The 21620-nt window shown below is 42.2% G+C and overlaps 1 protein-coding gene across 3 annotated transcripts; it reads left to right on the plus strand.

Annotated features, from left to right (window-relative positions):
* The first annotated feature begins 1958 nt into the window (after positions 1–1958).
* dok1b (docking protein 1b) lies at positions 1959–16329 on the plus strand. 3 transcript variants are annotated; one of them, XM_032544641.1, is made up of 6 exons: positions 1959–2351; positions 11364–11687; positions 12216–12318; positions 12928–13100; positions 13966–15030; positions 15070–16329. In XM_032544641.1, exons 1-6 carry the CDS (start codon positions 2295–2297, stop codon positions 15415–15417), a joined length of 2070 nt encoding a protein of 689 aa, XP_032400532.1. In that variant the 5' UTR covers positions 1959–2294; the 3' UTR covers positions 15418–16329. The 3 variants fall into 3 exon arrangements, with proteins under 3 accessions (XP_032400532.1, XP_032400531.1, XP_032400530.1); XM_032544640.1 differs by having other exon boundaries at positions 12219–12318; positions 13966–16329; XM_032544639.1 differs by having other exon boundaries at positions 1960–2351; positions 13966–16329.
* The last annotated feature ends 5291 nt before the right edge of the window (positions 16330–21620 follow it).

Genomic DNA, 21620 nt, shown 5'->3' on the forward strand with positions numbered 1-21620 from the left:
TATATTTACAACCAATTTTCCATCTATTTATTTGAAATTATTTATTTATATAAGATTGTGGATACTATTTAACATCAATTAGACTCACTATCAACCATGACTCAAATCATACTCTTTATTACATTTGTTTGCCATGATAAATTATGGGAACACAAAATCAGGGAAACCGTTCAGTTAACATCATGTATGGCCTATGCAGGGTACTAAGTTTTTTACAGTACTAGTAGGTTAACACTGAATGACAGGACGGGAATAGTGAAGAAACACTGGCAAATTAAAAACTCCTTGTGTTACTTGGCCCGTGGTCTTAAACCCATACTCAGTGTCAAGTATAATAGTGACAGAGATTTAGCACCACTTGGTTATGGGCTGAAAACAGGGACAACTATCGAGCCAGCAGGAGCCATCTGCAACACATTAACTTTGGGGCCAGCTTCTCTTTTACAACACAGGCTCCTTAAAAAACAACTTTCATTCTTTGGCTACTTAAAATCACTTTAATAGCCTATATATGCAGGTAAAGTATCTAAATGCTAAAAGAGAGAAACATGGTCTTACTTTATCGTTTTTCTTCGTTAAAGGAATGATAGCAGTTTTCTACGCATAGTTTATGAGATTCTGTGATGTCCTGAACATCATGTGTTATCACATGCAGTTTACGGTTTCATTTATATTATGCATATGGTTTATAAGTGCGTTAGAAATCGTACTATATCAGAGCTGAGCCCAACAGTGAAGTTACACAAGTGTGAGGAGGTGGGAGGAGAGGAAGAAGAAGAAGAGGAGCGGCTCAGTGCGCTCTCTCACCACGCGCTGCTCACTCCCCCTGCAGGGAGACAAGCGCCACACATTTACTGAAATACCGGATGATAACTACGTCAGATTTCAAAATAAAAAACTACAAACGAGACAGAATTGTATCAACTTTTTAATAAATAAAATGTTAATCTTTAGTTTCATATGCTTTGTTTTCACTTTAGAACAATAATAATGCATAATTTAATTTTTAGTGTATACTTTATCACTCCCGCAAGGGGAAATGACAATTTACACATAGTTGTTTACACATGCTCAGTACCTATACCTGCACTAATGGACAAACATCAGAGTGGCCAGTCGAGCAGTTAGGGGTTTGGTGCCTTGCTCAAGAGCACCTTGGCAGTGCCCAGAAGGTGAACTGGCACCTCTTCAGCTACCAGTCCACCACCATACTTTTGCTCCATATGAGTACTTGAACCAGCAACCCTCCAGTTCCCAACCAAACTCCCTACTGAGCTACTGACTACTACTTTTTTATCCTTTGTTGGGTTAATAATTCTAACCAAACAAAGATGGTAAATTCATATTCCAATAATGTAACTTGGACATTTCAAGGTTTCTTTTGGGATTGGTTATTTAATAGTGTTTTATTAGCCCCCTATCAGCCTAAGACACCCTGCCAAATTGCAGTTAGTCAAAGTACCTGATAACCCAAACACCACCAAAACCAAAACATGCATTGAGCATTGAGGCTTCCGGGTGCCTTTGTCTGATGTCGGTCCACCTACTTTGCCCAGCTAGTAATTTAAAGTTTTAACAAGGCAACTGTCCTGGTGGCCAGGTCCTCAGGGAAGCCCAAAAGTTTCAAGTTCCCCGTGTGTTTCTGTAATGGGATTATATGCAAACATGTTTGGTCATACACAATGGACTTTACCCACAACAAGCACAATGTCACTTGAAATGACAGGAGCCTTAAGGTGACACTTTAAGGCCCTGTCTTTAAAAATGGCCCCTGAATTGAAATTTAAAAGCCTAGAGTTACATACCTACTGTAAAGCACTGCTGAACTGAGTCGCCATCATAGACCGTTAATATATCACTATACGTATATATACAATCTATGGTCGCCATGCACCCAAAGCCTGTTTTCATTCAATAAACTTTTATTCTGAAAGTAATAACCGGAAGCTTCACGTTATCTATTACGAGTGGCTTTCCATTGGTCCAGCCCTACAGGAGGAGTGAGAGGCGACAGATAGGCGACCCGCCGACAGCATTTCAGACACTAGTTCACTTTTGTCGGGACCACCGACCACCCAGCGACTGCGTGGGACCTTTTTATTTACCCCATGACACCTACAACTGTGCGCGAGCGGTACGACAAATGCGTTTTAACGGCCGGGGAGCGGAAGTGAGAGAACGGGGAAGTTGTGAGGGGATATAGGCAAAAAAATTACCCCCTAAAAAGTGTTTTTGTCAAGTTCAAGTCAAATTTCGCCTTTCTAGAGGAAGGGTGGCCCTGGAGTGTTGGGGGCATGGACACCCACGTTAAGGAGGGACAACTTTATGTGCAGCATCAAAAGTTTGGAAAGGTAAGTCCAAGAAAAACAATTATAATTTTTGCTAGTACGGTTGTGGCGTTGATATAAATAACTAAAGATAACTGTAGCTTTTAATAAGGAGGTTTTGAGGATGCTATAAAACATCAAAACTATAAGCAACAGATAGAAATGTAATAAATCAGTTATAGGCTATATGAGGACATACACTTTACAAGAAGCTCTTAAGGCCACTAAAAATAACTAGTTAAATACGTCTCAGACACACAAAAGTCTCTTTAAGTATACTATAGAAATACCTCGGAAATAGTGTGATAGGCTACAGCCACTTTAAGGTCACTGCTGCCTCTCAGTAATGATGACTCATAATAAATGAATGATAATGTAAGACCATATGTTTTATGAGACAACCCAAGCCTTCATCAGCATAGCTGATTTTATTCAGGGCGATGGCAGCGTCTCACTAAGTCTTCAATATGTTTTGATCACACACATAAGGGACCTTAACATTGCACTATTCTCAGTTGTAAGGCATAAAGGAGCATGTTACGTCATGGCAAATAAATAGAGAACATATTGGTGCAATTACAGAGCCGTCATTGTGCCCAGCGTCTTTAAAGACAAGCGTACGGATGCAGAGAGAGGAAGTTCTAGCAGTGGTTCACTGATCTGGTCTTGTTTTGATGTGGTGGTTTGGAGTGGACCGTGCAGCTCCGTGTGTGAGCCAGTGTGCATGTGAATGTGTTAGTGAGCTGGTAAAACCCTGGTGCATCATTCAGTAAAAACACATGAAAACAAAGCGGACAAAAGATCTTTCTTAAATTAAATGACGCCAGAGATGTAGAAGAGGTAGTTTTGAGAGTTGTGTGTGTGTGTGTGTGTGTGTGTGTGTGTGTGTGTGTGTGTGTGAAGTGAGCTGGTGACATCTCACTTCACTGAATAATTGACAAAAAAATATCATGATTGCAATAAGATTTTCCACAATAAGCACATCACAAGAGACTGCACAGTCAGCTGGAAAATTGAGATAATGTGGAAATGTAGAAAAAGACCATAACCAAAAAGGTGGCAGACATGTTTCCACCTAATCAAAACGGTGATAGCACCTGTGTGTGTGTGTGTGGTGTGTGTGTCTGTGTGTGTGTTTCAGTGTGGCCTATACGCAACCTTGCCTCTCAATTAGGGCCGCACAATTAATCGCAGCCTTTTCAAAATCCCAATATGGACTAGTGCAATATCCAAATCGCAGGGGGTCAATATTTGTTAAAGGCAAAATAAGTGTCAAACCATTCTAAAATAAAGTATTGTGGTGCTGCAGAGACATCCCGGTTCTGTTTAGTACAGATCCTTGCATAAATCACACTATAATTATTTAACTTTAATTTTCAATGGAAAAAGAGAACAATGAGACAGAAATGATGATGCCCTCCAATATCGAGAATCATATCGCAATCACAATATCAGTCGTATTAATTGCAATTAGATATTTTGCGGCCCCACTCTCAGTGCACCGCTGGACAAGAACTCATTTACCCTTCCAGATTTGTAAGAGGGTCTTTGTCTCTCTGTCTCACTCTCTCTGGTCATATGACATGGATCAACAAAACGTTCTGGCCCTGTTTCCTGTCCTGAATCGCCCATCCACAATAGATATTCATACTCCGACAACACACTTTTAATGCCTCTTCTAAACAGTAGAAAATACAATAGAAAACGAACAAATCAAATCTCTGAATTTTCATAAATAACGTGTTATCTTTGCAGATTAGGGCTGGAGAAAACTGCAGTGGATAAAAAAGCACCAGAGTAGAAAGAATAGCACAGGAAGCCGAACCCCGGCTAATCTGAAAGTGCTGTAACTGGTTTGAGGTTTGCCGGGTGATTTATGCAATGGGTGTCAATCGAGCTGTCAGTGGACACACGCGCGCACACACACACACACAAACACTCCTTTAGACCCGTTGCCACGTGGTTGGAAAATGTGGCTTCTGACCCAGGTTTTTGTTTCTGACTGCTGTTTTGTCATGTGTGAAATCGGGCCATTGCAGAGTTAATACAGCAGGCTGTCGGGATGGAAACCATCAGGAGTCTTTGCAGTATTAGGGAGCCCAGTAACAAAAGGAATCAAGGTGAATTTTGTTGACATATAACAATAGTTCTAAAATCTTCACACAGCGCTAAGTCATCATTACACAGGTTAAAGGACTACTCCAGTGATTTAGTATTGCACTTCCATAAAGTTGTGCTGTCTGAACTCAGCTGAGACGTTTACTGATAGCGTACTAATGGCCTTATCAGGGTTATTTAGTCAAAGTGAAAACAGAGTCACAGAAGACACAATATTGAGTACAACTCGCGATGAATTAAACTGAACTTCATGTGCAAAATTTGTGAAGTGCCCCTTTAATGAAACACAAATTAGAAAAAGGAAAAGTGCTTTCACAACAATGTGCCGGACTCCTCTCATACACCATTACAGGACACCGAGCACAAACATATCGGCTGTTTTCTCTCAAGGTTGTGTTCGTAATATCCAAAGCATGTCACTCTGTCAGACGATGAGAATCCCATCTGAACAGTGGCGATGTGTAAAACATGCCAAATATTTGTGGTGACGTGGATGTGGAGCTATCTGTAAATGTGGTTATGGTACACGGGCCCGGTGCTTGATGAAAGAGTCCGAAACGTTCTGCTGTTGTAATTAAAGTTTTCACACTTGTAGACCTGTCATGTAGCAACAAGCGCCGCCGAGCCATGTGATTGTGTGCGTGATTTAGTGGGAAGTGAATTAATCTGCCTCACACATATTCCGATCCAAGAAGCTATGATCTGCATTTTGTAGTTTTTGCTGCACCCCCCTGGAGCTACAAAAAGCTTTTTAGTTTGATGTTTTGCCAACTACCAGCAAAGGCTGCTGCTGTGGGTAGACGGTAGAGGATGCAGACAGCATCAGCCGGGAGCTAGCAGCCACTTGAAAAGACGGGGTGTGTCAGGACAAAGAGGTATTACACACCCTGAGGCTAGATTTATACAACAGGGACTCATGTCTAATAGGAATAACTGACAAATGGATTAATGGGATCCGTCTGATATTCTCTTCTCTCTCTTTGTTAATCAAAGTTAGCATCTCAGACGCTGCTGTTTCTCAGAAAAGAAGCACCACATCATTTGTAGTATGAAGAACTAAAATGATGTAGTGAAGTGTGTAATTTCTCCATTTAAACTCTGCAGTGGGCGCATTTTCAGGAAGGACAGCATGGTTTAGGGACGGTAAGTTGAAAGGAATGATTAAGCATGTGCAGAAACAATGATTAGTTCTTACAGTTATTGTAATAGTTTAAGGTAATTTCAGTCACTTCAACGTGTAATTGTAGTATTCTTTCCATAGTCACATTTCCTTGACTTTTTTCCCCCCATGCAAGTCGACATGAATGAACGTAACTTTGGATAATACGTTCTTCACAATAATGGTCATCTCCTCCTAATTACAGACATATTGTAGCTGTGGCCTGAATGTTTGAGTATAATTTCCGCACTGTTGGTAACGTAAGTTTAGTGTCGAGTGGTAACTGTAACTGAGGCTGTTTCACAGGAGAACAATCCCTCCCTATCATTCATCAGCACGCTGTGAGATGAACAGATAATAGACCATTTCATATTGTCACAAACCAATTTTTTTGATTACGGTGCAGAGTGGCCCTCCTCTAGCTCAGTGCAGACATTGGGACATTTTAGTAGGAGGGTGGGGTTGGGGGGGGTCATTAAGATTGGATTAATTCTGATTCCCTCTGATTTTCTGTTCTTATCAAAATTGAATATTTCTGGCATATTTAATGGGCGAGAATAGAAACAAAGCCTCCCTTTTTTTTCCGACGACAATGTACCTGTGATTCTGTTTTGTAAAAAAACGGAAAATAAAATGAAAACTGTACCAAATTAATATCTTGTCAGGCACACATTTAATGTTGGACACGCTAGCATTAGCCGATTCTGTGGCGTTATGACTGGGAGGACATCAGATATGCTTCAGACTCCCTCCATAAAATACAATTATCTTCCATTTTCCAAACTTTTTTTTTATCACTGTGTTTGGTGAGAGAAAGGTAGCAGTAGTCAGCCATGGTGAATGCTTTAGAGTAGGTGTGGTAAATATCTATTATATATATGTAAATAATATATATTTTTGTTGTGATGCGAGTCAACTGACACTTGAAACCAAAAGCCCATTTCTCTTTCGCTGCAGTTGACAGTAGATTTAAAGGTCCCATGGTATGAAAATTTCACTTTATGAGGTTTTTTAACATTAATATGAGTTCCCCCAGCAGACTATGGTCCCCCAGTGGCTAGAAATGGTGACAGGTGTAAACCGAGCCCTGGGTAGAGAGACATCATGGCTTTCAAACGAGCAACGTGGCAGTTGGTCAAGGACTCACCCCCAGCCTCCACCTTGGCCCCCCAGATACAGTATTAGGGGACCACTAAGGTCTATATAAAAGAGACTTCAGATACGGTATTAGGGGACCACTAAGGTCTATATAAAAGAGACTTCAGATACAGTATTAGGGGACCACTAAGGTCTATATAAAAGAGACTTCAGATACGGTATTAGGGGACCACTAAGATCTATACAAAAGAGACTTCAGATACAGTATTAGGGGACCACTAAGGGCTATATAAATAGACTCCAGATATGGTATTAGGGGACCACTAAGGTCTATATAAAAGAGACTTCAGATATGGTATTAGGGGACCACTAAGGGGTATATAAAAGAGACTTCAGATACAGTATTAGGGGACCACTAAGGGGTATATAAAAGAGACTTCAGATACAGTATTAGGGGACCACTAAGGTCTATATAAAAGAGACTTCAGATACAGTATTAGGGGACCACTAAGGTCTATATAAAAGAGACTTCAGATACAGTATTAGGGGACCACTAAGGTCTATATAAAAGAGACTTCAGATACAGTATTAGGGGACCACTATGGTCTATATAAAAGAGACTTCAGATACAGTATTAGGGGACCACTAAGGTCTATATAAAAGAGACTTCAGATACAGTATTAGGGGACCACTAAGGTCTATATAAAAGAGACTTCAGATACAGTATTAGGGGACCACTAAGGTCTCTATAAAAGAGACTTCAGATATGGTGTTTGGGGACCACTAAGGTCTATATAAAAACATCCAAGGAGCACCATGTCATGGGACCTTTTAAGATAAAGGACAGTTGATGTGTATCTTTTTTTTACTGTTTTATTGCCTACCAAGCTCTTTTAAGTTGCATTTAGTTTAGTTAGAACAACTTTCCTTACTTTGAGCTAGTTATGGATGCATTATGTTTGTGGACAGGGACCGCCTTTCTCTCTAGCCTTTAGCTGCTGGCAGAGCTGTAATGATTAGTCAATTAATCAATGAGGCGATCAACAGAAAATGTGTTGAACTGAATACACTTGGGTTTTGGAGTTTTGGTTGCTCACTCTGTATATCATTCTGTTGTTGTAAGCATGCTGTCACTGTGTGTGTGTGTGTGTGTGTGTGCGTGTGTGTGTGTGCGTGTGTTACCTCGTTTGACCTACGTATGGACATCGTTATCTCCCTTGAAATACTTGTCTGCTCCAGAAATAGAGACAGATACATGGCCTGTGCATAACAGTGCTTAGATTATAAGAAAATTTGGCATATTTTCTTTGGACAGTACATTTAAAGACTCTTTACTGTCATTCACTGTCATTTCATTTTTACAGCCTACTTTCCTGCTTAGCGTGTCTGTTTTAGTTAATCATTTTCAGCTTGTCCCCCTGTCCTGTAACAACCTAAAAAGGTGCCAGTGTGCTATTGACTTTACGCCACACACAGGAAGTACGGCTACCGCTGTCCTCTGTTAGAGTCCTGACATGTTTGAGAGTTTTATTTGGAAGACACAGGACTGAGGTCAGGGCGGCAGATCTGGGGTCAAAGCAGTGGTCTGCCTCTCTCTCTCTAACACACACTTCTTTGCACTCATTCTCGCCTTCTCGTGAATACAGTAAAAAACACACTCGACATGTGCACAGCTTTCCTCTGTTTTCCTTTTCCCTCCCTTTAACACACATCCCGCTTCGATACACAAAAGTGCCTTTTTTCTCAGATAACCAGACACACACACACACACCCAAGATGACGATGACAGATAGGATTCTGTGGCAGTGACAGTTATGGATAAATGTATACCCCTGCCGGACAGTTCATAACATGTACTGTACATATTGCAATAATATTCTAATCATTAAAACTACGGGTACTGGACTTAAGTCCCCACGGAAGCTTTTGAAGGGTGAATTTCCCCTGAATCTCACAGAGAAGATGTCATGTCTCCCAAAATAATACAATAGTCAATGAATGAATGAAAACTGGGATGTAAATTCATAAACAAATGAACCTGATGACATGATGTTTTGGAGACATGACAGAATTACGATCATATTTGTTTTTTATGCAAAATGATCTCACAGGAAAACCAAAGCAGCTAAAAAAGTCTTGAAGGCCACTACATTTGTTACTGAAACAGATCATCATTTAGTCATTTCATTTTTCCTTGGTTTCAAGTCATTCCCCCGACAGCTTATCTGTTAATGTACTCGCTATGTACTGACTAGAAACACAAACAAGAACACTGTTCAAGGCCTACAAAAGACTCCAACTTGTAGGCTACATGTCACATGCATGTTTACAATGATGCAAGATGGACATAATTCCTTGCAAGATTTCCGTGTTTATTATTTTTTTAATTTGACATTTATTCATACAGGTAGAAGTATTAATTTGTCCAATGGAAATTGATGTCATTTCTTATAATAGCTTGTTAGTTAATTCTGTTCTCGTGAACACACAGGACATCTCTTCCTCACTCTGTCATTATCTATTTTGCATAATTTCCACTCAGTGTATTAGAAGCTGATAACGGTCTGTTGCCTTATATGGAGCAACTGTTCCACACACACGCACACACACACACACTGCAGTAGGAACCATATTGCAACAGAGGTTAATGTTTCACACCCTGTTCATGTATGAGGCATAGCCACACGTTTGTCTGTATGCAAGTGTGTGTGTGTGTGTGTGTGTGTGTGTGTGTGCATGCACTTGTGCACAGCAACAGATGGTCCAGAATGCACCAAAGGAATACTTACAACAATACAAACAGACACACATATATGTACATACACTGAGCCACACCTGGATGCAGAAGAAGGAAGAGAAGTGAATCCTGGGTAATGACAACCCCACACATTTCCTGTCCTTTCTGGCAGTTAGTTTATTGGGTCAAAGTGGGTGCATACACATGTGCATGTGCTGACTTGTGAAACATGGTGTGTGTGTGTGTGTGTGTGAGTTAGTTAAAAATGTATTAAGTTGGCTTTCATGTGTGCGTGCATCTCTGTGCTTGTCATTTTTGTTCTTAACGTATGACAGCTTTCATGCAGCTGAGTCCAGTCCGGTTTGTGCTTATTGTTAAATTGCAACAAAGGTTGTGCAGAATATATCATGCAAATACTATAATTCCACATTTAGGCCGACTCACGTCTCTCATTTCCATGCCATGAATGATAGCGAACAAGCTGACATGTTCTTACATGTGACCTGGTAACCCGATGGTGGAAAGTAAATATGTACATGTACTTATCTACCTGTCTAACTAACTTTGAGGTTCTTTCATTTCACTTGAGAATTTCCATGACGTGCTACTTTCTACTTCTACTTCACTACATTAACCAGGGAAACTCCTTCAGTTATAGTCACTAGTTACTCTGCAGATTAAGATTTTAAAAACTAACCATAGGATGTATTTATAATATTTGATACATGTATGTATTATGTAATAAACTCACCAACAGGGTCCTGGTATTGTGCATGCAGGTTGGTCCACTGTCTTGTCTTGCTGGGACATTCAGGATAGGAGCCCTCGTTAAGGTTGTTAGTAACACCTGTGCTTTTCTGACAAATATCCTGGAAGACACAACCCTTAAATAGACAAACTGGAGCAATAATTCCAACAAATGTTTATTTTTGTGCAAAATAGAAAAGCAAAGTGGTATTAGCCGATATGCAGTCGTTTGATTTTTCAAAAATCATCATAATCACATGTATACCAGTTTCTGTAGTGATTGCACATAATCCCACATGCAGTGTGTCATTGTGTCTATTGTTAGCACTGAACATCTGGAGTCCTGCACATTCGCTGTGGGTCTTAGTATTCAGTATTGTATGTCATGTTGTTGGTCCCTGATGAGGAAGAGATCATTGTTAGCTGTTGCTTCCTCACTGCCGTCCTCGGGGGGATGTGATGCACCTGTCACCTACTTTGGAATCATAATTTTAACCTGTTGGGGGCCACAGCACACTTCCTTGTAATTTCTTTGTTGGGGTCCCAATTCTAGGTATGACGAGGTGTCACGCTAAACTCGTACTCACTGAATCAAAGTGGCTGCTGATTGTAGAGGAAACAATAGTGTGTGCTACTGGTCTGAGTCAAACGGCATTATCTGCATTATTTATCACCACATTAAGCCTCAGTCAGTACAGAAGAAGTAAGAGAAAGACCTGAAAATACTATTTTGACTCACAACCGTCTGTGGACCTTTTGCTTTTCCCCCTTACTGTCTTAACAAACCACATGCAAATTATTCTCCCCTCCCCAAAACTGGAACAGGACACGTGGGTTGCAAATAACCCCCCACCCCCCCAAAAAAAGAAATCATCAGATTTTCTCTTTTCTAACCTCTTTCTGGTTATCCGTCATCTGTCATCCCTTCCAAACCTTTAGAAATAGCATTCTAGCATGGAATATAAAAACTATCTAGATTGTTGTATTACAAATAAGAGATATAAATACATCAAAAATAACAAAAGGTCTAGAAATGTTTAATGGCACCAAAATGGGAAAACATTACAGAAATATGAAAAGAAAAATAGTTTTTTGTTCTGTTGATAAGCTAGAGATATTGTTTAGTGCAGCTTTAAATGTTCTCCTCTGTAACTTTTGCTCCTTTCCCACTCATCAGAAATGGAAGAAGAACTGGTTCGTGCTCTACCCGGCCAGCCAAAACGGCATCGCCCGCCTCGAGTTCTACGACTCACCCTCGGGCGGAGGGGGCGGGGCCGTCGGAGGCTTGGGAAGCGGGTCCAATGAGAAAACCAGAAAACTTGACAAGAAGATCATCCGCTTGTCCGAGTGCATCTCCATCCTGCCGGCGGTGACGGAGAGCTGTCCCAAAGAAAACATGGCGGCTTTCTGTGTGGAGACCAACGACAAGACGCACCTGTTTGCAGCAGAGAAGAACGCCGCCAAGGACTGGATGGATACCATGTGTGACATCGCCTTCCAGGTAGCTTCACACCTTTTCTCTCCTCTTGTGAGTTTTTAGTGTTTCTTAACGTGTATATTTTGAGCTTGAATTTAGCAAAAAAAATTCTAAATGAAAAAAAAACAACTCATCGACTTAGTTTGGTAGAAAAATCTGAACTGTTTTTTTCACCCAAAATCTTTTCAACTGGGATTGCAGCTGAATTCTTTTTGTTTGTGTGTTTTCCAATGTTTCCCACATGTCCCTGAAGTCTTTCTACACACACACACACACACACACACACACACACACACACACACACCACATCGACACAAGCATTGCACTTGCAGAAAGGAAGCCAGAGGGAGTTTCCAGGAGTTCATCCGCTTCGTTCTCTGTTGCACACACTCAGCTTCTCTCTCTCTTTTTTTTTTTTTTTCCTCCTTCCCTTCTCTCACTCTTTGCCTACTCTTATCCTTCCAGTGGAAAACCAAACTCCTGATTAACAAACTATAAAAAATCCTAATTTGGCATCTTTGTCAGCTGGTTGACTGTCTATCTTTGTGTCAGCAGGGCGGAGGCGGCAGCAGCACCAGTACTGCTGCAGACTCTAATGGAGGAGCCCAGGACCTGCAGATGTCTGAAAACCTCATCTACTACTCCAGAGAGGAGGGTAAGGACACTAAAAAACAAACAGTCTGGCCTTACAGGAGTTTAGAATCTGAAAGAATTATTGAGCATTACAGAAAATCATTTAAAAAGGGTAGTTTAAAGGAGAATTCTGGCCAATTTTTAATGTTAATCTTGATTGCTATAAATATGCGAGTTCTTTTGATTGAACCCACCCCCCCCCCCCCCCCCCCCCCCCCCCCCCGACCTGAATCGTGCAGGCAACACTGAGTAGCTGCAGCTACATGTACAAGCTTCCACTGAGCAAAACGGCAGTTAAACGGGGCAAGTTTTAGAGGGGAAGAAATAAACTACCAAATTTTTTACCGCAAAGGCATGGAGGACACCCACTACACCCTTATTAATTACATTGTGTGTCTGTTAAGAGGCACAAAGGCACTCTAAAACATGGCCCGTTAACTGCCGTTTTAGCTCAGTTGAAGCCTGTACACGTAGCTGCAGCTACGCTTTGTTGCCTGCACTGATTCAGGTCGGGTTTTTTCAATTGAAAGTACTTGCATAGTTATAGCGATCAAGATTAACATAAAAAATGGCCGGAATTCTCCTTTAAGTAAACCTAAGCAAAAACACCTCTCCTATGTTGTCCTTGCAGTGAACGAGTTCTGGGTGAGCGTTCAGCGCACCGAGGCGTCAGAGCGCTGCGGGCTGGCGGGCAGCTACTGGCTGAAAGCAGAAAACGACATCTTAATCTTGAAGGAGCCAAAGACCAAGAGGAAGGTTCTCGTGTGGCCCTACAAGCTGCTGAGGAGATACGGGCGAGACCGGGTGGGTGCCTGGGCTTTTGATGAGAGAAAAAAGTTATAATAATAACAATGACACATTACTCAAAGGCACTTTACAAGGTCAACGAAGAAGACAACAACAAAACAATAACGGGATCAGTTCAATAACAACACCAACAACTAGAGATACATATTAAAAGGTGCAGCAAAACAGCATAGAAACAGGACGATAAACAAAAGAAAAAACAGCTCTGACCCACCTGACGAGTACAGGCAGAGGAAGTTTGGTGTGTTAAATTTAAGCTGTGACTGCAGCGATTGAAAATAGTTAGGAAGCGCAAATGTCATTTCTAGCAGCAGTGAGTGTGTGTGTGTGTGTGTGTGTGTTGTGTGTGTGTGTGTGTGAATGTGGTCAGAGCCTCACCGTCAGAAGATAACTTTAGAGTCTGGCTGTTTTTGTGTCACTTCAGAGCTCGAGACCAGGGTTTTAAAATGATCGACCTTTAGTGTGTCTGTTGTCTGTACATATGTCTATTTATGCACGTGTCCGGACTGACACTTACTTTGACGTTGCACACACAAGATAAAAAGAAGTGACTGCATTGCTCTGAATGTGTAGGGCTGGAAAGTAGCGAAGGAGGTCTGTGTATGAAATAGAAGTCAAGAGTAAGTGAGAGCAGTGAAGAAATACAGTTGATATGCTGAGAGAAATGAAAAGTAAAATCCAGTGGAAAAAGGAAGCAAGCATTTTTCTAGTGCCAAGAAAATGATAAATGAGTGATGCCTGGAAAAGAGAGCTGGGACGTCTTTGACTAGCTTCCATTACTTCACTTCCATTTGGCATTTATTCAGACACCTCTGTATATATTTATTTAGTCACACTAACTAACTTTTCTTTCTTTCTCTAGGTGATGTTTTCGTTCGAGGCGGGCCGACGCTGCGACTCGGGCCCCGGTAACTTCACCTTTGAGACCAAGCAAGGCAACGAGATCTTCACGCTGGTGGATCAGTCCATCCAGTCGCAGAAGGTTCTGGCTGAGGAGAGCCACTTCAGCTTGCCCGTCAACTTTGACCCGGACTGCCCCGCGTCACTGCAGCACATACGCAACGCCACTCCAAGTGGCACGACGGCAGGGAGCTACGACAGCAGCAGCAGCTCCAGCAGCCGGGAGGCAGACGGAGATTCAGGGGGCAGCAAACCGGGCTCCGCTGATGGCGTACTCGGGAAAAGAGAGGGTGGAGATGGAGGAGGAGGAGGAGGAGGAGGAGGAGGAGGAGGAGGAGGAGGAGGAAGGGGGCAAGGAACAGCAGGTGGACTCAAGGGGAGGAGTTTACCAGAACCACCAGCCATGTTGGGGGTTTTGGGAGGTGGCGGGGCCCCTCCAAAGTCTCCCAGAGGGCAGGTGGCAGCTAAAGGTTTCTCCTTGGCTGATGAACATGCAGGTCTTTACTCTGAGCCAGCAGACTCAGTGCGCCTGCCTCTGCACGGCGCTGACTCCCTCTACTCCGACCCAGTGGACAGCATCAAAGCTCAAAGCCAAACCAGCAACCCTAGCCCTCCAGTGCCCACCCCACGCCTCCGACCAGTAGGAGATGAAGCTTCGGGAGGGGGCGTCCAAGGGGATCATCACCTTGGTGGCAGCAACCACAGGAAGCCACCGGACGTGTACTCACACGTGTACGACCAGATCAGCCTGGAGCTGAGCCAAAAAACCAGTGGGCTAAGTCTGAATGGGGCTGCGGGGGGAGTACGAGGGGCGAACAGTAATAGGCGACCCCCGGGAGGCAAAGCAGAAGGAGCTTCATCCCCTCCTGCTCTTCGTCTGGAGCACATATATGATGAACCCGAGGGTTGCGCCAAAGGAGGCGCCAGCATGTCCACTAGTTCAGGGATGAGTGTTTACGACGAGGCCCGCTTGGAGCCCCACAGCCAGAGGAGACAGGGAGAAGTGGTGGCTCCGTCAGGACCGGAGGGAAATTACAGCGCCCCCTCCCACGGAAAGCAGTCGGAGTCCCACAGACACTCGCCTCCGCAGCTGGGCCTGAGCCGCGGAACGCCACAACTTCCAGCTCCGAGGTGGTCCAAACCGGCCACCGCCCCCAAGCCGGGCAGGGCTGCTTTTGCTCGGAAGGAGCCAGTGCCACTGCCCCCTGGGAAACATGGAGGTCCTGGTAGTAATGTCAAAAACAACAACAACAACAACAATATTTGGGGGGGAGGAGGAGGAGACGGGGGGAGGGAGCTGTACAGCAAAGTGTCTAAGCAGAAACCTCCATCTGCTAACTCGTGCTACAACCAGAACCACCAGGCGCCCCTGAGGTCACCTGACATCATCTATGACAACTTGGGAAATGTTTGACATCCTTCTTTTGCTCCAGGGACTAAACATGAAATGTGTATATACTGTTGTGAAGAGAGGAGAAGTGCTATTGCAGAAAACTTGGTTGATGCCTTTATTCCTGCAGTTTTCATAGGGACTGAGCACATTTCTCCCATCTGTGGACTGGCATAATTATTTCAGACAGTCGATTCATTTGGAGTGAGATTAGCTCAGAACTATGAGAAAACTACATTATGGCTGCATTTTGAAACATGGAGTGCAACTATTGTAGGGCCACCCTCTGTGTGTGTGTGTGTGTGTGTGTGTGTGTGTGTGTGTGAGAGAGAGAAAGAGAGTGAGTGTTTGCATGGTCAAAGCCATAACTAAAGTACTAGGCCACAGTGTGGTTGGAAGCAGCCACTTCACTTGAACACACACAGAAAACGTTTGCCAAAAGGAGCCTGGCCGACAGGCTTCACTGTAACAAGCCGAGAGAGCGGCTTGGCTCTTCTTTTATAAAATGTCCGCAGTGCTTATGAAGTCACTGAGAAACATGTTTTTGCACTGCTTAGGTTTAGAGTATCTTTGAGGCTAGCACTTTCTCAAAAGGAGCTCATCTTTTTCTGTTTGTGTGTCCTGGACTCATTATCATCCTGAATCCCGATCCCAGGGCACTAATATGTGACGTAGTTGTATCTTAGGATCTACTAAATGGAAAATCATTGTTGATACTGTTTTGGAGGATGCATTAAAAGTGGGACTTTAAGACTGGGTCATGGAAACAAACATAATTGGGTCATAAAGTGGTCACGGTCCTCATGTAGCCTTTGAATACTGAGTATTAATAGTATCAATCCCCTGCAGTGTGTCGGTATGTGAATGGATGTGTCATAAACAGCTGTGCTGTCTGTAAATATAACTATTAATAAAAATGGCTCTAAAAACTTCAAATATTTCTCCATAGTGGATCTGTAAATGAGAAAACTCCCCAGATTGCTACATCACGCCTTTCCCTTGGTGTGTCTGTCCCATCAGGAGCCAATCTGACAGGTTTTAGGTTTTCAAAGACTTTCTGTTCTTCTGGACCAAACGGGACAGTAAAATAGTCTGACCTCATCCCTTCCTTTGCCACGCTCTGTTTTTTTGTTGTTTCAGTCGTTTTCCAGCCACTTAATCACACCGTCCAAGTTTAGAGTAGAAAAAAGAAGCAAAAGACTTTCTTTCTTCCTTCCTTCCTTTCTCCCTCTCTTCATTAATTCTGTTGTTCCGGTTGCTCTGGTGACAGTTAATGCTGCTTCGTGTTGGACTCGCTGTGCATTTAAACTGCAGCAGGACTGTGAGAGGAGGACAGGAATACAATATGTTAAGAGGGGTCAAATGGGAAGATAGAAGAAAAAAATCCTTTCCTATTTATCCTGAGGATGACCAAAGGAAAAAAGGGATGAAAAAGATGCTGACATGATGAATGTTGGCCGGATGAACCTGTCTGAGTCTGGTTGGCTTGCATTACAGGTACAGACTGTTCCTGTCGCTGCTGCTGCTCTTTATCCCCATCATCCCTCTTTATCCCTTTTCTTTTCTTTCCTTATTTACCCACCTGCTGCTGGACTACTTTCTGGACAGGGAAGTCTTCCAAAAGTAACTTGATTACACATTGGGGCTACATTCCTAACCCCCCCCCCCCCCCCCCCCCCCCCCCCCCCCCCCCCACTGTGTTTTCAGACAGAGTGGGGGAAGAAAAACAGAAAGAGAAAGAGCGACGACAAACGTCTGTCTTTGTCATTAAACCCTGGATGAACTCAATGGAAAAAAGTAGCATGGTACACACACAGCACACAGTACATGGTTGTGTTTTCATGCTTTATTATGGCTCGACACTTCCTCATTGGAATATCCAAAACAAGCTGTTTACGCAGTTACAGTGTGTGTTAAAGACTGAAGTGCGTTCAGCGGAGTGTCTGGTTCTGGTTCATTTCTGAGAAAGGATCATTCAACCATTTAGTTTGTAATGGCATTCATGGAAACATACTTGGAAACCACATGGAAACCATACTTACGAAAGGGACTTTTTGTTGTTATAGGGAAAATGGAGAATTATTTTATAATTCCTTTTGTTAATAAGTAAATGAAAAGTGAAATCAAATTACTGCGTTAACTGTGGATGAGAGTTAGATAGGAATATTATTACAACTCATATACAGTACATATGAAGCCATGAGGTTGCTAAGCAACCAGCAAAGACTCCAGGAAGTCACTGCACCCGGCCAAGAAACCGTCCCGCACATTATTAACCCGTAAATTCACAACATGTCATCCTTAATGAGCTTTATAGGAGAGAGAACGGTAACAATCTTCTCACCTAACTCTTAACTAGAAAGCATATAAACATCATCTCAAACGGTGGTCAGACTTATCCTTTAAAGCTGTACTCAAGTTATTAAGTATTGTACATGAAGTTTAGGGATTCCAGAGGCATATTTTTACAAAATGTTAAGAAGCAGCAGACACTGAGATATTGCAATTATCGGGTTTCATTGAAGAGTTTAAGTGTCTCCTAATGGTTTAAATGTAGTTTCTTAAGATCTTAAATACCATCAGAGTAGTAGTATCAAAAACACAACTTACTGACTGATCAGAACTTTGTAACAACACATTTGTTTTAGCTTTTCAAACTGGAAGTGGTTTAGATCTTGTTCCTGTGTTACAATATGCTCTTTCTGCCACCTCCTCTCTCTTCCTTCCCTCACTTTTCTCTCGTCTTCGGCTTTAACCTTTCACGCATCTGCAGAACAGCTCAACTGACTGCCTGTTCGCTGATGAATGTGTGTGCGTACGTGTGACATCTGCAGGCAAGTGAGAAATCTACAAACGAGCCTGCTGCTGTCAAGTTTGTTCAGTTAACGGTATGTCCGGTTGGGACTATGTGTCTGCAAACGTCCCACCGCCGCTGCCATATCACCATGTGTGCATTCCTGTGCGATTATGTGTGTGCTAAAGGTTGGTAGCCTCATAATGAAAGCATATCAGAGATATGCACTTCGCTTCACAGTTTCAGATGTACGTCTGTGATTTTCTCAGTTTTTCTCAGTTTTGCTGCAGGACACATGACACAAAAAGAACAAAGACTGATTTATGGATAAATGAGGCTGCCGTACTGCACATCAGATAAACATTTACACAAATTTACACTCCAATGGCACAGCATCGGGGGGAACTCAGGGGTCAGTCACTTTGACATGGGACTGCAAGGCTAGGGATCAAACCACCAACCTTCTAATTGCCAGGCGACCACTCTACCACTGAGACACAGCCACCCCTATCTGTCTATCTTCAGCATTGCGTGACAGTCTTTGTCCCGTGAAGGTCTCTCGCTCCGTCTCTCTCTTTTTTTCAAAGGTCGTGTCATACTCAGAGAAGACGATCAGTCCAACAAGAGGCACTGAAAGTAGGTTTACACTACAGTAACAGGTGGAGGCTTGTACATACAGTACTGGGAAACAAATGTGAAGATAAAGCGGGTTGAAAATGTCGCAACTTGTCTCCTAAAAAAATAGGGAAAAAAAGGTAGAGAGACTGGAGTAAAACAACAGAAAGAACACAAGCACACTCCACGGCCGTTGCTGGCTAGCTTACAGTAAACGTCTGTGCGGTTTGGATTGGTTGTTAGGGCCAAATAAACACGGTCCAGTCACATTTGCATGATTGACGTAAGGCACATTTTTGCTTTCTGTCTGCGTGTTATTTGAGTTTTTAGCTGCTTAGGTGCAATGAACCAAGCTGTAATCATAACACAGACACAGACTGGATAAAAATATGAATTTAATGTAAACCCAGTGTGGGTAACAGTGGAAACCTCATCTAACAAATTGATCATTCTAAGATTCCTAATAAGTTTTTGATGATGTAGTTCCCATATTGACATCTGCCACTATAACGTATGAATGCAATAATTTAAAGTATAATAAATGATCTTTTAGGGCTGTGGCATTAAAAGATTTTTCTTAACAGCAAACTATAAAAAAAAGTGCATTTCCTCAAAGTTTCAAAACTCTTCCTTTTGAATGCAGACCACATGTGTTGAGACCCCACTTGTTTCTGATCTTGAAAAAAGTGTCACACCTGTCAGCTGCACTTAGGAAAATAGAAAACACAGAGATGAAACTTAACTCAACTGCATTTCCTCATTCTGTTTTAAGATCGCAGTACATGAAAAATATTGAAATATATGCTTATTCACTGTGCATATTGGTTGAGGAATCATGTGTTCTGATGCACCTGAATCTGTCCGGTTTCCTCTAGACTCTGCAGACGACCAGCTGCTATTTTTAGCTGCGCGTGGGCTAAGCCATTCAGTTGTGTGTGTGTCTGAAAGAGTTTTTTCACTCTCTGAACTCACAGTGTTATCTAAAGGAAATGACCGATTGTTGCTCCGTTGCCTCAAAAATAAAAAGGGTGCCTATGCAAAACTGTCTTTAAAGGTGAAGCACGAAAATAAAGGGATTTGTAGTTTTTTGTGTCAGTGACTTTGTGACCCTGCTACTCCAAGAACTGTGCTCGGGAAAATCTGTTTGGCAAAGTGTTCTTAGACCAAACTTTTCAGAGCTTCTTTTCTTGACTTGATTTGGTGATTTATGTTCATGATTCAGAGGCATGCTAATCAGCAAATCCAATTTCCAGACTTTTCTAGACGAGTACAGAACTTTCAGATATCTGTGAGTAGGATTATAGTTCCAGTCCTGTAGCCTCCTGACTTCACCTCCTCACTTCCTCACAAAGATGCACATCCTCTTTCTGTTTTCACTCAGCTCTGCTTGTGAAAGCCTGTATAAGCCTGTATATGAATTGTGACTCATGTTCGTCTGTCATTTGTCTGTGTACATTTGAGCCCTGTGCTGTTGTTGTTGACCAGTAAGGACAATAACCGGAAAGAGACAGTGTATTAAGTTTGGGAGACAAATAGAGTCTGACAGAAGTTTTCTTCTTTTCTGCAGATTGAGGCAAAGAAGGAAATGAAACATTGAGAATAAAGCAGGAAGTCCCAGCCCTAATATTATCCAAACTCAGATATGGAAGCTGATGAGACAAACATAGAAATGCTATTGCAATTTAAGTCAGGGAGCCCGCAAAAGTTGTTTAGTTATAGATCAGAATGGACAAATTGAAAACCTATTGCCAAAAAGTCAGAGCTTGTCAGCCAAAGTGGGACTATGACAGAGAAGTGTCCTGTCCATGCTGACTGAGACACATGTATTCACTGTCTGCAAAATGAAAGGTCACCTCTCCACCTTCAGGAAATGGTGATCAGAAAACTGAAATATTGTCTGGTGAATGCACACCAAAGACTACAGTAGGTGCTGTTCATGGCAATGACATACTGTACATGGAAGTTAAAGATGGCCGCTCACTAAGCTCCATTGATTATATTACTGTACTGTAACATTTGACACACTTGGTCTTTCTGAGAACTTGCCTTGAGATTATATTTCTGCTATTTGTTAGCAAAAAGCACACTTCCCCGATATTAAATTTGTCATCATATAAAGATAAGCTTTCACTCTGAAGTAGCCGTGTTGTACGTGTCAGCAAGAAACTCGAAAAAAAAAGCTGACACAGGCTCACGGCATATAGTATAAACTCAAATCTATGTGCAACCTGCAGGAGACCACAAATAGGCTGCCTTTCCAGAAAGATATATTCATGTACCTTTTCATAGTGTTCACAGTCAGTGAAAGTTTTATATAGTGCTAGCACGCTGCGGGAGGAACAGTACTGTAGATGGTAAAAGGTTCAAGTAGATTAGATAGTTCTCATTTGACCCTAACACCAAAACCACCATTACTTTAGGGGCAGTTTAATCATAGCTCATAAATATGTGCAGTTCCTGACATTGCTTTATAGGATTTGGGGTTTTGGTTTATGGTTGTGTTTAGAAGTTCTTTATGGTTTCTTTAATGACCACCTTTTGGTGACGGTCTGCCTAAATTAAAACAAATGGCCTTCGTTTGATCGGTCAGATCTTTATGATGCTTATTTTCAAGGTTTTAACTGTATACTGGATTATTTTGACTACAGGGCGTAACACAATGACTGCAAAGACGAGAGTCTAATCTATTGACATATACTGTATATCACATGTTTTCATAGCACTCTCCATGTGTGCAAGTTCTACATAGTGGTGCGCTCTGCAGGCCAAACAGTGGGTGTTAAACGCTATTAAAGTGTAAGGTTAAATGTGGTTTGAT

The sequence above is a fragment of the Etheostoma spectabile genome, chromosome 19, assembly GCF_008692095.1.
Source record: "Etheostoma spectabile isolate EspeVRDwgs_2016 chromosome 19, UIUC_Espe_1.0, whole genome shotgun sequence".
Taxonomy (NCBI): domain Eukaryota; kingdom Metazoa; phylum Chordata; class Actinopteri; order Perciformes; family Percidae; genus Etheostoma; species Etheostoma spectabile.

Excerpts from the sequence above, each read along its gene's own strand:
- dok1b (XM_032544639.1), top strand. The coding sequence starts at position 2,295 with ATGGACACCCACGTTAAGGAGGGACAACTTTATGTGCAGCATCAAAAG. Across the intron at positions 12,319-12,927 it reads CTACTACTCCAGAGAGGAGG|TGAACGAGTTCTGGGTGAGC; the intron begins GTAAGGACACTA and ends TTGTCCTTGCAG. Across the intron at positions 13,101-13,965 it reads GGAGATACGGGCGAGACCGG|GTGATGTTTTCGTTCGAGGC; the intron begins GTGGGTGCCTGG and ends TTCTTTCTCTAG.